The 16,575-nt window shown below is 49.2% G+C and overlaps 1 protein-coding gene across 1 annotated transcript in view; it reads right to left on the reverse strand.

Annotated features, from left to right (window-relative positions):
- Positions 1-16,575, reverse strand: part of ACTN2 (actinin alpha 2) — a gene marked incomplete at both ends in the record, with an annotated part of 69,673 nt that overhangs the window by 27,176 nt on the left and 25,922 nt on the right. The window contains 6 exons of the mRNA XM_080717072.1: positions 1,037-1,118; positions 4,082-4,160; positions 6,508-6,595; positions 7,540-7,626; positions 8,974-9,093; positions 10,554-10,668. Coding sequence (XP_080573198.1) covers positions 1,037-1,118; positions 4,082-4,160; positions 6,508-6,595; positions 7,540-7,626; positions 8,974-9,093; positions 10,554-10,668 — 571 coding nt within the window. The remainder of the gene's footprint in view (positions 1-1,036; positions 1,119-4,081; positions 4,161-6,507; positions 6,596-7,539; positions 7,627-8,973; positions 9,094-10,553; positions 10,669-16,575) is intronic.

The raw sequence follows: 16,575 nt of genomic DNA on the forward strand, positions 1-16,575 counted from the left end.
AGGTGAGTCCACAGATGGGTGCTCCACATGCAAAATGCACAGACATCCTTTCAGAATGAAGAAAAATACATTTAATTTGGGCTGATTAAAAAATGAAATGTGGAAGTCTAGATGGTATACCAACAGTTAATTATACCATGTTTTAGCTAGGCGTGGTGGCGCACACTTGTAATCCCCGCGCTTGGGAGGCGGAGACGGGAGGATCGCGCAGGTTCAAAGCCAGCCGTGCGTGCTGGCTTAGGAGACCCTGTTTCCAAATAAAAATGTAAAAATAGGTCTGGGAGTGTAGCCCAGAGGTAGAAGGGCTTCCAGGAGCCCCAGTACCACAAAAAATTTTATACCATGTTTTATATTTAATTCTATAATTTCTAGCTAGAAGGAAGGGTCCTCCTGCTTTATGTATGTCACGAAGATATTTATTTGCTAAACTTCTCTCCATGTGGTTAAAATAATTATGGTATTGAAAAATAAACAGAAAAATATTTTTAAAAAATGATACACCAGCTAGGCGTGGTGGTGCATGTCTGTGATACCTGTACTTGGGAGGCTGGGACAGGAGGATCACAAGTTTGAGGCCAGCCTCAATCACTTAGTGAGATCATGTTTCAAAATAAAAGAAGGGCTGAGGGTGAAACTCAGAAGTAGGATACCCTGGGTTCAATTCCCAGTACCACCCCTACTCAGTTATAAACCACAGCATTCTGCTTCTTAATTATAGCTGAACTTTTTTGCCAGATGCTATCACTATTAATTTTGCTGGTCTGATTTTGATCAAGATTTTTAAGATACATACTTATGAATAATCTATACAAGATACTATATATTAATAGCATAATACCCAAATACCAGTAGTATTAATACTAACAATATTAATACTCTAATATTAATGTGGCTTGAGACCAAAATTTGTCAGGAATGGTAAGTTACTAAGTTCAGATGGAACTTTGCAATTAAGTTTCACAGCGTGCCCTCCAGGGCCACAACTTCATACTCCACAGACGTTTCCAATTCTCTGTAAAAACAATTTTCAACTCACCTTCAGCATCCAGCATTTTAGGAATATCCAGGTGCTTCTCTGCGATTTCCATGGCCAGGTTGATGTTTCCTATGGGGTCATCCTGCATGGAAAAACCCACAAGCAATCATTTAAAACACTGAAACCGGGCTTCCGGGCAGTATTTTCTATATAGCTCCCTTTGGGAAGGATGCCTTCCCGCCCACCCATGGCCACAGTCAGAGAAATAAACTCTCCTGCTTCTCTTTCCCGATCACTTCAAATGTTTAGAGAAACACGCCCAGATCACAGGAGCCGCACAATCCCTGCACGCCCCACTCCATAAGCCATGAGCCAGCGTCTAAGCGGGCAGGCCCTTTGCGGAGGGGAGGCGAGCTCTGAAGACATTTTCTGGTTGATAAGGAAGAACGCCGTGAACACTTCCCAGCTCACCGCCCAGGCCGTGGCCACGCAACTGCGGCCAGTCTAGGGGAGTTCACGGGAGGCGCGCTGTTCTGGTCTGGAAGGGAGTCGCGGGGAAGGCTGACTCCGGCTTCCCGGGGCTATGCCTGGGAGGTGCTGCCCGTAAGCTCACTCCTGAGGACACCAGGGGCTGTGAGGAGCAAAGGTCGCATTTTGTGTGGTCAAGGACCAGAAAAAAAAAAAAAAATCACAAAAGGGTCTCACTGAGTTGCAGAGGGCCTCACTAAGTAGCTGAGGCTGTCCGCGAACCGCGATCCTCCGGTCTCAGCCTCCAGAATGCTGGGATGACAAGCGTGCACCACCACGCCCGGCTCTAAAGACTACCTTGTTTAAATATCTATAATAGCCAGGCGTGGTGGCGCACGCTTGTCATCCCAGCATTCTGGAGGCTAAGACAGGAGGATCGCGGTTTGTGGACAGCCTCAGCTACTTAGTGAGACCCTCTGCATCTCAGTGAGACCCTGCTTCAAAGGAAAGAATACAAAAAAAAAAAAAAAACAGGGCTGGAGATGTTGTTCGGAGGTAGACTGCCCCTAGGTTCCATCCCCAGTACCGCCAAAAAAAAAAAAAAAAAAAAAAAAAATCTATATTTAAAATAAATGTGACCTGAGGCGTACACTGAAATGCTGAAAAACCAGAAGACTTGACATATATCATTTTGACTTATTAAGGAAATAAGCTGTGACTCTGAAATGGAAGAGTGAAGAGAAAAAAGTAAAATAAAAAAAAAAAGAATTAGCCTAGGATAACTTTTCTTTTCTTTTGAACCCAGGGCCATTTTACCTCTGAGCTACACCCTCAACCCTTTTATTTTTTGTTTTTGAGACAGGGTCTTGCTAGGTTGCTGAGAGTTTGGGTACATTGCTGAAGCAGTCCCAGAACCTCTGGTCCTCCTGTCTCAGCATCCCAAGTACTGGGAGTGCAGGCACGTGCTGTCATCCCCAGACACTAAGAACACACTTCATCAATTGTGACAGGCAACTTAGGAAGCTGTGATGTTCTGCTGTTGGCGCAGTCATTTGTAATACAGTAGGAGATTGAGAGGTTCACGCTTAGCCGAGTGTAGAGGTGCATGCTTGTAATCCCAGCAGTTGAGAGGCTGAGATAGGAGGATTGCAAGTTCATGACCAGCCTTCAAAACTTATGGAGGCGTTTTGCAATTTAGTGATACCCTGTTTAAAAAATAAAAGAATAAAATAGGGCTGGGGTATAGCTCAGAAGTAGAAGGCCCCTGGGTTCAATCCCTAGTATCATAAATTAAAAAATAAAAGCGCAGGCTTCAAAAACACATTTGATGTGTTCAATGAAGACCCCAAAGCCAGCTTCCTTGCCTGACAAAATATATCACTATTTCAGGAAAAAAAGTTAACTCAATATAATTTAATAAATCACATATGCATTTGACCCAAAACAGCCGTATTATCACGCAAATCTGACTTGCATACTGTATGGTTAGGCTTGTGAAGCCAGAGAGGTGAGTGCAAACTTTAATTTTCAAAAAACGATTTAAGAAAGATTTTGGTATTAAAAACACAGAAGAAGCCGGGCGTGGTGGCGCACACTTAGAATCCCAGCGCTTGGGAGGCTGAGACAGGAGGATGGCACAGGTTCGAAGCCAGCCTCAGCTACTGAGTGAGGCTCTCAGCAACTTAGTGAGACTCTGTTTCTTAAAAATATATATAAAAAAGATCTGGGAGTATAGCCCGGAGGTAGAAAAGCCCCTGGGTTCTATCCCCAGTACCTCCACCACAAAAAAAATAACCCAAGAGGAATAACTCTGAGACTCTGAACACTATCTCATTTGGACATAACTCAGAGATAAAATGTGGCAATTATGTATTTCTGAGCTCAGCCACCAGCCAGCCTTGTGACTGGGCGGATTTTATTGAGCTCTTGCTTTCTTGGTCTGTTAAAGTAGAGAAATAATAGTACTGACTTCAGAATGAAGTTTGAATCAGTGTGTGTGTGTGTGTGTGCATGTGTGTGATTTTTTATGCATATATATGTGAGTATTCATACAAATACATACTTATTTACAGTAGTGTCTGATCTTACACTATGTAAAGTAGTAATTTATTTGCAGTTCTGGGGTTGGAACCCAGAAGATTTCTACCTCCAAGCTACACCCCAGCCCTAATTTTTTTTTTTGGGGGGTGGTACTGGAGTTCCTGGAAGCCATTCTACCTCTAGTATCTATCTATCTATCTGTCTATCTATCTATCTAAATATATTTTAAACATTTATACATTTTATATATAGATACATATATATGTATCTATATATACACACACACATAAACACACACATATGTTTCTCCCAATTACTAGAAGACACACACACACACACACACACACACACACACACACACACACACACGGCCTTCCCAGGAAGTCAAGCCAAGAGTCGTCAGACACATCTTGACAGGGGCACACGGGGATGCTCTGGCTCTGGTCCCCTGGTCCCTAACAGAGGGCCTCCCTGGCTGCCTTCCCAGGTGCATCATGGGAAGGCTAGGGGGCCCTCTCGGGGCAGCAGTGGTCTAAGTGCCATGTGCTCCTGCTGGGGATGACATGCGGGTGCGAAGGTGGGGCCACCCCTAATGACCTTGTTAAGCTTTGAGTAGTCGATGAGGTCAGGCCGGTGTCTGTGGATGAGGGCGCAGAGTCCAAGACCATCTTTCCAGCTTCGCCACGTGGAAGAGAAAAGGAATGGGGTTAATGGAGGGAGAGCCTGAGGCCGGGTCTGCACGGGGAACGGACGGCCTCCCGCTGACCTTCCCTCCCCATCCGGGGGCCGGTGCTGCCCTGGACGCCCATCTTTCCTGGCCCTTGCACACTTCCACGCCCTGATCTCCTCCTTTGTATTTTCAGCGACAGGCTGGACCTGCCTGGGGACCCTGCCCTGTCTCCTGTGACAGGAGGGGAGATGCCTTTCCTGCGTCCCTGCCCTCAGAGACCCTCCCCTCTCCTGGAATCTCCATCCTGGGCTGCCCCATAAACACCCCAAGTATATCTACCCCAAGCATGTCCTGGGAACACGCCCCCCAGGGCTCTCAGGACCCTCAGAAGCCACCCTTGGCTTCCAGGCAGCCCTCTGTCTTTCCTATAATATTGACTGAATGACTGATTAACCGATTGATTGATTGGGTGGCACTGGGGATGGAATCCAGAGGCCTTCTACTTCTGAGCCACATTCTAGCCTTGTTTTGTTTCTTGGTTGGAAACAGGGTCTCGCTAGGTTAATGACAGTCTCACTACTTGCTGAGGTTATCCTTGAACCTGTGACCCTCCTGTCTCAGCCTCCCAAGTACTGAGATTCCAGGCGCACCCCGCCACACCCAGCTTTGCCCCGGCTCCGTACACATCCTGGTCCTTCCCGTCAGCATCTGGCAGTGTCTCGAGGGCCGGGGAGGCTGCGAGGCCTGGCGCAGGGCTGACTCTTAGCAGGCACTGTCATAGTTATTTGTCTAACCAAAGAACCTCCCATCTGCCCGTGGCCCGTCCTCATCTCTGTCTCCTTAGCCACAGGCCCGTTTTTCCTCCTGGGCTACCCACCACCCAAAGGCTCAGTCCCCAGCCAGCTCTCGGCTCACAGCACAGCCTGCGGGAGAAAGAAGGGTGAGCACAAGAGGGCGCTCCTTTACTGTCGGCCTCGGGCATCCGCTCCTGTCTCTTTTCCTTTTGGGCACTGGGGGTTGGACCCAGAAGTGCTCTACCTCTGAGCTAAGCTACACCCTCAACTCTTTTCAGTTTTTATTTCGGAACAGGGTCTTCGTAAGTTTCACTAAGTTGCTTGAGGCTGTCCTCCAACCTTGGCTCCCCTGGTCTCCGCCTCCCAAGTACTGGGGTTATGGGCCTGTGCCACTGCACCCAGCTCCATTTTCTCTACATATTTTCTTTCTTTTCTTTCTTTCTTTCTTTCTTTCTTTCTTTCTTCCTTTCTTTCTTTCTTTTTGGTGGCACTTCAGATTTAACCTAGGGGGCATTCTTTTTTTTTTCTTTTTCTTTTTTCTTTTTTTTTTTGGGGGGGGTGGTACTGGGGTTCCTGAAAACTCTTCTATCTCCGGGCTACACTCCCAGACCTATTATATATTTTATATTTTTATTTGGAAACAGGGTCTCTTAAGCCAGCGCCGCTGGCTTCGAACCTGCCTCCTGTTTCCACCTCCCGACCGGGGATTACCAGCGTGCGCCACCACGCCTGGCACCTAGGGGCATTCTATTTCTGAGCTACACTCCCAGCCCTATTTCATTTTTTTAATTCTGGAAACAAGTCCTCACTAACTTGCTGAGGCTGGCTGCAAACCTGTGATCTTCCAGTCTCAACCTCCCAAGAACTGAGACAAGCGAGCGTGAGGCGGCTGCCTCATCTCTGTGATCTTTGTGAATGTGATTTTTTTTTTTACAGTACTGAGGATGAAACCCAGGGGCATTCTACTTCCAAGCTACACCCCTGCCCTATTTTTTAATCTTTATTTTGAAGCAGGGTCTCACTGAGTTGCAAAGGGCCTCACTAAGTAGCCGAGGCTGGCCACCAACCATGATCCTCCTGTCTCAGCCTCCCGAATGCTGGGATTGCAAGCGTGCCCACCACGCCCGGTCCGAATGTGAATTTTCTACTTCTCTTGAGTTCGGGCAAAGCTGACAGACCAAGCATGCGGGGTCAGTGTGCGGGCAGAGCCCGGGGGCTCGCAGAGGCTGTGAGCGCCCCTCCCGTCCCTGGCGAGGGCCTCCATCCTGCCACTGTCTCCAGCATCAGGTGTGGACAGAGTGGGTGGGTCTTGCACCCACGCTCCAGAGGACTGCGCTGTACTGCGAGCCCTTCGGAGGAAACCGCAGAGGCCTCGTGGCACCCACAGCCTCACGGGCGAGCCCACTTCCTCGGCAGGTGCTAAGCGGAGGGACCCTGCCGCCTGGGCGCCCCTCGCACACGCCGTGCTGCTCAGGCCTGGGGAGGGAGCGCTGGCCAACACGCAGTCCCGCAAGCCCGCGGATTCCGGGGGAGGGGCGGCCTGAGCACCCGGCGCTTACCTGGTGTGGAAGTTCTGAATGTTCACGTTTCGGTAAGGGGCGGTTTTCCTCTGGCACCAAAGCAGCAGCCCTTCTTTGGCAGATGTTTCTGTGAGGACGGCCCAGAAGAAGGGGCCTCAGGGAGACTCGAGCGAAGCCCACCCGCCTCCTGGCTTCCCTGGCCAGGGGCCTCCCAGGGGCCCCAATGTGCCCCACTCCCCTTTGCCTCTGCGAGTGGATGGGCGCAGGGGCCCTGGTCCCGGGGACAGACTGCCAAGGGCACCTGAGGGACTTCAATGCAGGGCCAGCTCAAGGTCATGATAAATGCTTTTGTATTTTTAGTTTATTCTTGGTAATAGGGATTGAACCCAGGGCGTTCTGCCTCCCAGCTATACATACCACAGGCCTTTTTATTTATTTATTATTTGAAACAGGGTCTTGCTAAGTGGCTGAGGCTGGCCTCAAAATTGTGATCCTCCTATCTCAGCCTCCCAATTACTGGGATTATAGGCATGTGCCACAGTGTCTGGCTTAAGTGCTCCTCTTCCTCCTCCTCTTCCTCCTCCTCCTCATTTTCTTCTTCTTGTTCTTTTGCTCGTTTTTGCAGTACTGGAGATGGAACCCAGGGGCATTCTACCTCCAAACTACACCCGGCTCTATTTTTTATTCTTTATTTTGAAACACAGTCTCACTAAGTTGTAGAGAGCCTCACTAGTAGCTGAGCTTGTCCGCCAACCCGTCATCCTCCCGTCTCAGCCTCCCAAGTCCTGGGGTACCGGCGGGCACCACCACGCCGGCGAATGCTCCTCTTTTTAAAAGCCACTTCTCCTCTGAGCATAGGCTCATCTTTCCCCCAAATCATCTCACCGCCGGGAGTGAAAGAGCGCCGTGGGGATGGGGAGCTTCCCCCACGGACGCAACGGTGAAGCCTCGACTCACGCGCCTTCCGTGCAGTCGCACCAGTGGGGCTCTGTGTCACCGTACCCGACTGCAATTCTAACGCGCGAGCTCAGTTTCCACAAGACACACACAAGACTCCTAGCCGCGGTTCACCTTCAACCGAGATGTCCTGAATGGCAAAGCGGAGGATGATGGTCCAGATCATACCCAGCGTCATCTTCACGTTGCCGTCTACGATCTCTGCGGGCGGGGAGAAGGGCAACAAGTTCGTGGGACGTTACCTCCATCGGTACAGAGCTTTGCCCTGTGTGTAAGTTTTAACTTCAGAGCTACTGAAATATACACATGGGAAGAACGCTACATATATATATATTTTTTTTTTAAAAAATAAGCATCACAGTGTGTCTGGTTATAAAGGTGGCATTTATAGCCAAGTGTCTCCAGTTTAAACGAATTCCGAGTTAATAATAAGCACAGATCCTGCATATGCATGACCACTGAACACCACCCAGGAGTTTCCAAAGGCTTAAGACTGCACGAGCTAAAATTTTAGATAATAAAATGCACAGAGCACGGTCTCGTCTCTACTCTGAGTCTTCCTACAGACCTCTCTCCCCAGCCAGCGGGAGCAGGACTCGGTGCTCACAGTGCCGGCTCAGGCTGGTCCCAGATCCCGGACCTCTGAGCTTCCCCACCTCCCACAGAGAGCCAGGAAGCTGCTTCCTTTCTGGTAATTGGTCCCTATTACCAGTAGCTGGAATGTGTACGTCTTTCTCATTCCTATAATTGGTTTGAAGAAGATGTGATTTTTTTTTTTTTTTTTGCAGTACTGGGGATAGAACCCAGGGGCATTCTACCTCCGAGCTACACACCCTGCCCTATTTTTTATTCTTTATTTGGAAACAGGGTCTCACTAAGTTGCAAAGGGCCTAAGTAGTAGCTGAGGCTGTCTGCGAACCGCGATCCTTCTTTCTCGGCCTCCAAAAGGCTGGGATGACAAGCGTGTGCACCACGCCCAGCTGAAGATGGGATTTTTCTATTAAATATATATACTCATATTGGTGCATTGTAATGATTTATCTTAGATTCAAAGTGATGCCAGCATCCACGCATGCTTTATTCTGTGTGTGTGTGTGTGTGTGTGTGTGTGTGTGTGTGTGTGTGGTACTAGGGATGGAACCCAGGGACTTTCTACCTCCAGGCTATACTCTCAAACCTATTTTATATTTTTTACTTGGAAACAGGGTCTCACTAAGTTGCTGAGAGCCTCACTAAGTAGCCGAGGCTGGCTTTGAACCTGTGCGATCCTCCTGTCTCAGCCTCCCAAGTACTGGGATTACAAGCGTGCTCACCACGCCCAGCTCTCCATGTACGCTTTTGACTCTACTCTTTGCAAAGAAGCCTGGAGCCTGCCCCCGCCCGCGCCACACAAGCGCATGGCGCTCTCTCTGTTCTCATGCCCATCAGCTCGGTACCCAGCAGAGCACCACCTCGCACCGGGTGGCCACAGAACATGGTAGCAGGGAGGCCGAATTCAAGTCCCAGGTGGCCCGAGGCCAGCGGCAGACGGGCCAGAGTGCCCCTCACCTTCAGCCCCGATGGACACCAGCTTCACCCCTTTGCTCGCGATGTAATCCAAAGCTTTGTTGACATTGGCGATCTTGTGGAAGCGCATTTTCCCTCGGTCGGGTTTGGGCAGCCTTTCCCCTGTAGGATGAAAAGAAGACAGGGCGGGCAGAGTCAGTCACCCTTAGGGCAGAATCAAGATGTCAAAATTCAGAGACGGGAGGATCGTCGGAGCCTGGGGTTCAAGAACGTCCTGGGCAATGCTGGGAAACACCATCTCAAAATCAAGCCAAGACACAAGCAGAAATGGTTACCCTGCTTTTGGGCCAAACTGGATTCTCCTGGCAGGTCTAAAAGGCATATGATCCGCCAGGCGTGGTGGTGCACACTTGTAATCCCAGCATTTGGGAGGCTGAGACAGGAGAATCGGGGTTCGCAGGCAGCCTCAGTTACCTAGTGAGGCTCTTTGCAACTCAGTGAGACCCTGTTTCAAAACAAAGAATAAGAAATTGGGCTGGGGGTGTAGTTCAGAGGTAGAATGCCTCTGGGTTCCATCCCCAGTACCACAAAAAAAATTTTAAAAAAGCATACGATCCTTAAAACTTTGGCCCCCTATTGGTGTGATTGGTTGGGACCAGCGGGGTAAAGGAACGCTGGTCCCAACCAATCAGACCGATGGGGGAGGGGCAAAGTTTTAAGGATCGTATGTTCAAAAGCCAACATTCACCAGGGTAAAGAGAGAAGCCGGGTGCGTCCCTTGGGCTTGGGAGTTGCTAGCTAGCTGTGAGTGGAAGTCAGTGGCCTAGTTCAAGGCTCAGAGGTGCTGCCAGGGCTGGTCTTAGACACCTGGTTCTGAAGATATATGGATCGGGGCAGACTCCTCCGTCACGCTTCTCGTGGGGGATACATCTAGCTCATGTCTACACCGGACATGTGAAACCCAGCAGCAGTCAGGACTCCAAGGGGATCTTAACTCACGCATGCAGAGCCATCTCATAGGAACACTGGAATTCTGGACATGACGTGATTTCTAGGATCCACGCTAGCCAGGCTAAGAACACAGAGGGGAGCAGGGTGGACGGTGACATAAGTGTTTTTTTTCCTTCTCTTATTTGGTTTCAGGGCAGGGTGAATAAACATTATTTTAATAAGTCTGTTTCAAACAGAATTCACTGTGTGTGTGTGTGTGTGTGTGTGTGTGTGTGTGTGTGTGTGTGTTGCTAGGGTTGTGCTAGGGATTGAATCCATGGGCTTTCTACCTTGGAGCTGCACTCCCAGCCCTATTTTATTTTGTATTTGGAAACAGGATCTCACTGAGTTGCTGAGAGCCTTGCTAATTTGCCGAGGCCGGCCTCAACCCTGAGATTCTCCTGCCCCAGCCTCCCAGCTGGGATTACAAGTATATTACACGATGCCCTGCTGATTTTACTCCTTTTTAAGAACAGAAGAATGACTCGAGGGAGACTGCTCTTTGGAAAGCTTTCCTTTGCCAGTGACACCTTGTTCGTGCCCCGCCATGTTGGGGGGGGGGCTTTGAAGCACGCATCTTTACACAGGCGCTTAGCGATCATTTCGGGCAGGACTGGGGTGGGCACACCCACCTGAGATGACCTCCAAAAGCAGCATGAGCTTCAAGCCGTTCCGGAAGTCCTCCTCGATGTTCTCTATCTGAGTGCCGGCCTTGCGCAGGTGGGAATTACACCAGGCCGTGAAGGTCTGCAAGGGAAACCAGACGCAGCTGAACACAGGCCCGAGCGTGGGCAGACCTCCCCTCGCGGACGGCACCCCAAACCCACACATCCCGGAGGGTCTCAGAGCTGGCGCTGCCTGGGCCTTCTACGGAAATCAGAACTTGACATAAAGAATCGGAAACCCAAAGATAAGGCTTCAGCAAAAGTTCTTTCTTAGAGACAAAAATTTATTTATGTGCTATTTCAACTTGAGGACTTTTTTTTTTTCCCTTGATGTCAAAAAGGGCCCACGCTAACACCGTTACCTTCGCCTTCCTAAAGCTCTTATACTGTAGGAGCGAGACTGAATTAGGAGGTGTTCTCTTCCCTGACTACAACAAAAATAAGCTAGATTGCAGAACGGCTGCATAAACAATGGTGAAGGGATGTTCAAACGTCTTTCTTTACAGCAGAGGGTGGGCGACTTTGTGTGGCAGAAGGGGGGGGGATCAGAACCACTAATTATGAGTGCTTCATCTTGGGTAAGCAATAGTTTTCAGCGCTTCACTAAATCAATTAAGCAAATTTGTGATCGAGTTAATTGTTTTAAAATTAACAACAATATGGTAGTAGCACGCGCTTGTAATCCCAGTACTTGGGAGGCTGAGACCTGAGAATGGTGGTTTGTGGCCAGTCTCAGGCTACTTAGTGGGACCCTCGGCTACTTAGTGAGACCCTGTTTTAAAATAAAGAGTAAAAAAATAGGGCTGGGGGTATAGCTTGAAGGTAGAATGCCCCTGGGTTCAATCCCCAGTACTGCAAAATAAATAAATTAATTAATTAATAACAACAATAATAACCTCCTATTAGCCTATTCCAGGCCCTGCATTAGCTCTTCGACTGCAGACATGATTGGATAGAGGCCTGCCCAGAATGACCCGTGGTCACGTTTTATTAAGCAGACACTAGGGCAATCTTCAGCGGAAAACAGACTACGTATTAGTGGCATCCAATGTCATTCTGTTTATTTTTCAAGCTTCTCCTAATTTGGCTTTCACTTGTGTGCTATTTCCTGCCAAAACCAGATTAGAAATGTTTCTGGCAGCTGCTGGCTAAGAATGCAAACTGTCCTCTTGTCTCACAACAGCTGCGAGGCTCGGAACAAAGTGCCCGGCATGTTAACTGTGTGTGTGGGGGCACGCAAACAGGGTTTGTGTTCACCCAGAGAAAATCAACCTCCCCAAAAGAGGCTGCCTACAGGCAAGACTAAAGAAGATGAAATGTCCATAAAAATGATTTTCTTGGGTAATAAAGGGGATTTTCAATTTTTTTTTCACGCTACTGGGGATGGAACCCAGGGGCATTGTACCTCCGAGCTACACTCCCAGTCCTATTTTTTAGTCTTTATATGTTTTAAAGCAGGGTCTCACTGAGTTGTGGATGGCTTCACTAAGTAGCTGAGGTTGTCCACGAACCGTGATCCTCTGCTCTCTGCCTCCAGAATGCTGGGATTACAAGCGTGCGCCACCACGCCTAGTTTACAGAGTTGCTTTAATTTTAACTCTAAAAAGAACAAATATTAGCCAGGCATAGTGTGACATACTTGTAATCCCAGTACTTGGGAGGCTGAGACAAGAAGATTGCAGGTTCTCAGCCAGCCTCAGCAACTTAGTGAGGCCCCATGCAACTTAGACCCTGATTCCAAATGAGAAATGAAATCGGGCTAAGAATGTAGGTCAGCAGTTGAATGTCCCTGGGTTCAATACCCAGTGCCACACACACATAAAAAAAAAAAAAGAGCAAATATTGCGGGTACAAGTCACCAAGACTTGTTATCGTATGGTTTATGTCTCTTTATAAATACAGGAATCAGAAGCACATCTGGACATCGCGTCAAAGCTCCTTATGAAGCCAACACACGTTTCTGACCCCACTGTGGAAGTCTGTCTGAACACCCCTTTTTTATAGGCACACCTACAATGAAAGGAACTTCCCACCGGTAAGTTGTGCAAATCCAGAGAACACACTGACTCTAAAAGGACGGCTGCTTTGCTTGAGTGCAGCCTGATGACCTGTTCCCATGTCCGTGACTTCTCCCGAGAGCCCACACGGTGGTGCCTAACCAACCTTAACACAGCGCGGACTCTGGCCGCTGGGAGATAAGATCATTCCTGGCGAGCTCAGTCAGGGCAGCTTCTGCTCTCCCGGGGTGTTCAACTATCATCCCATTTACAGTTTTAATGTTCACGGCCCAGGGGGGGCTGTTCCTCTGCATTTCTAGCCCCTGAGGAAACGTAAAAGGCCATGGGGTGCGGGAGGGGACGGAAACAGTATCAGCAACAACAAAACCTCGCGCCTCTTTCTTGCTGGTTTTGAACAGCAACATGAATCTCCTCCTCCTCCTCCTCTTCTTCTTCTTCTTCTTCTTCTTCTTCTTCTTCTTCTATTATTATTATTATTATTATTATTATTATTATTATTATTATTTGTGTGTTACTGGGGATAGAACCCAGGGGCATTCTACCTCTGACCTATACCCCCAGCCCTATATTTTTTATTTTGAAACAGGGTCTCACTAAGTGGCGGAGGTCATCACTAAGTAGTTGAGGCCGGCCACAAACGTGCGAACGTCCCATCTCAGCCTCCCCGGTGCTGGGATTCCGGGCGTGCGCCCCCATATCTGGCCAGCTCTTTGCTTCTCACAGCGGAGCGATCGTAAACACCGCAGGGGACTGTTGCAGTACTAGGATTACAAGTGTGTGCCACCACGCCTGGCTAACACAGCTTTAAGGTCCATGAGAATTCAAATGGGAATGAAGTTAGGGCCGCATGATTAGAAAGGCAGGCTCCGTGGTTCAAACCAAGTTGTCACTCCAGACGTCCTTTCCTAAGGGAAACGGTGCTCTGCCAATGCAGGGCGTGGAGGAAGGATGCTAGTATTTCTCCAACCACAGTTCGACCCAGAAGCTGCCCCGGCACGTGTGAGATCCCCTAACACCCTCCCCGCTTATGATGCAAGCCTTTCTCTGCCTCTCTCTCCTCCTTCCTCTGCACCTAGTGGCAAATGCAAACGCTTTTCGGTTTTCAAAAATGGGCACAAAGCCGGGCGTGGTGGCGCACGCTTGTCATCCCCGCGCTGGGGAGGCGGAGACAGGAGGATCGCACGGGTTCGAAGCCAGCCTCGGCTACTTTGAGAGGCTCTCAGCAACTTAGTGAGACCCTGTTTCCAAATAAAGTATAAAATAGGTCTGGGAGTATAGCCCGGAGGTACAAAAGCCCCTGGGTTCCACCCCCAGTACCACACACACACAAAAAGGGCACATAAGAATGCTTCAGAGACCCACTAAGAGGACAAAGAGAGGAAGCCACAAAACCATCTATCCACAGAAAAGATAGATGTTTCTAGTCCTTACACCTTCCAAAGACGCTGAGGCGGAGCTAAAGGAAGCGGTGTCCTAGTCACAGAGTGAAAAGGTGAAGTAGCCAGGCAGAGGCTGGTCACGGGAACACTCCTCAGCAGACATCAGGGTCTCCTTCCTGAATGTAAGGGGTCTCCACTCCTGCGTCAATGGCCAGGATGGGCAGCCTGCAGGTGAGGACTGGCCTCTGCTGCCTGGACAGGCCTCCCCTGGACATGGACAGAGGCTCTGCAGGCAAGGGAGAAGGGCTGGGCCTGAGGTTGAAGCCACGTTCTGGAGACTTGCAGTTTACTTTCATCCCCTAAGACGGAAGGAGACTCAACCCAGCAGCAGCGTCTACCTCTGTGACACACCTGGACACGACTGGGACGCCCAGAGGACACGCCTCCATCCCCAACACAGCACGCGGTGGCTGAGAAAAACCTCAGAGGAAGGAATTTCCCAGGAAGATCCATTCTTAGCAAGAAGGGCCAAGATCTGTTCAATGGCGGGAGAGGCCATCCCGCCTTTCACGAAGGACTTGGCAGCAACGTCTTTAGCCACGGGCACTACAGGACTGCTGCCTTCCTCGAAGTGATCGCTCTGAACGTCATCGTGATATATGATTACAGCGCACTGATAAAATTTTAAAAAGCGAACCACCAGCATGTGTGCCTGATGGCAAAAGGTACTTATGTACCTATTTGAACTGGCGAGCTAAACTTGTGTGCGTGTGCTTGGTACTTGGATTCTTTTGAAGTGAATTAAGTCTAACGGCTTTCCAGTTATTCCACAGGATAAAGGTGGAAAAGGCTTTCCCCCGCCAGCAAGATGGATTGCCTCTGTGGTTATTTATAGCCTGGCTTTTTTTTTGGGGGGTGGGGTGCTGGTGATTGAACCCAGGGTCATTCTACCTCCGAGTTACACGCCTAGCCCTATTTTTTATTCTTTATTTTTTGAAACAGGGTCTCACTCAGTTTCGAAGGGCCTCACTAAGTAGCTGAGGCTGGCGATTAACCTGTGATTCTTCTGTCTCGGCCTCCCAAATGCTGGGATTACAAGCGTGCACCACCACACCCCCGGGCTTTTTGACCACACGTACACACAATTGTACCTGGAAGAGCGGAGCTGGGTTCGCACACAGATGGAGCAGGCATGAGGCTACCGGGCTTCTGTGAACGTGTCTCTCTTCTCAGTTACTTCTTTCTGCAGTAATGTCCTTACCTTGGACTGACACCGGTAAGACTGTCTGTTCAGACCACTAAATGTTCTCTAAACAAAACACTCTGACAGTACATCTATCAGCTTCCTTTCTTTCTACTTAAAAAAATTTTTTTTCATGGCTCTGGGGATTGAACCCAGGAACATTCTATCTCTGAGCTACACCCTGAGCCTTGTTTTTTTATTTTTTATTTGAAACAGGGTCTCGCTAAGTTGCGGAGAGCCTCACTAAGAAGCTGAGGCTGGCCACAAACCTGTGATCCTCCTGTCTCAGCCTCCCAAGTGCTGGGATCACAAGCGTGCTCACCACGCCTGGCTGTTCTCTCCACTTATTAAACCAGCCTTTTAAAAAATAATGCTTACATTTAATACTCATCTCAGACCACATTTTCTAAACTACAAATATATGAGGGGATTTTTAGAATGAAGTGGACTACGCCACAGAGCACACAGGTTGGGGAAGGACGTGTGTCACTTGTCAATTTTAAGAACGCTGCCCATTAGGTCAAAATGGCCCCAGGAACTGTCACAATACCCGATTCTGAAGCTGCATATCATTTGCTCTGCTCAGGGGGTCAAGGAGCCCACTCTGTGGGTTCTAGCCCACCCTGACCCTCATCTTGGCCCGCACCCTGTGGCGCAGGACAAACAAGTCCCCAGGGGGGAACAGGGAGGACAGGTGGCGCCCTGCGGCTGCAGTCATGGCTCAGAACCTGAATTCTATTTCTGGCTCTGACACCATGCGATCATTTGTCCTTCGTGACCCGCAGCTTCCCCAGCCCTTAACAGAGTGTGGGAGGGGACAGTCATGCCATTAACAGCACTATGAAATCCTTTGAAAGGTCGCCAAAGCCAGGTTTGCACACCTGTAAGCCCAGGACTTCAGAGGCGGAGACAGGAGGGTCACAGGTTCAAGGACAGACTCAGCAAGTAGTGAGGCTCTCAGCAACCTAGCAAGACCCCGGTTACAAAAAGGGATGAGAGCCGGGCGTGGTGGCGCATGCTTGTAATCCCCGCGCTTGGGAGGCTGAGACAGGAGGATCGTATGGGTTCGAAGCCAGCCTCAGCTACTTAGTGAGGCTCTCAGCAACTTAGTGAGACCCTGTTTCCAAATAAAGTATAAAATAGGTCTGGGAGTATAGCCCGGAGGTAGAAAGCCTCTGGGTTCCAACCCAGTACCACCAAAAAAATAAAAAAATAAAAAAGGGATGAGGGTGTAGCTTGGAGGTAGAATGCCCCTGGGTTCAGTCTCTAGCACCATCAAAAAAGGTTATCAAGAGGAGAAGAAATAAAGTAGTCCAGCCGGCACTATGACTCTGAACACCATCTCCCAT

Source organism: Muscardinus avellanarius, assembly GCF_963383645.1.
Source record: "Muscardinus avellanarius genome assembly, chromosome: 20".
Taxonomy (NCBI): Eukaryota; Metazoa; Chordata; class Mammalia; order Rodentia; family Gliridae; genus Muscardinus; species Muscardinus avellanarius.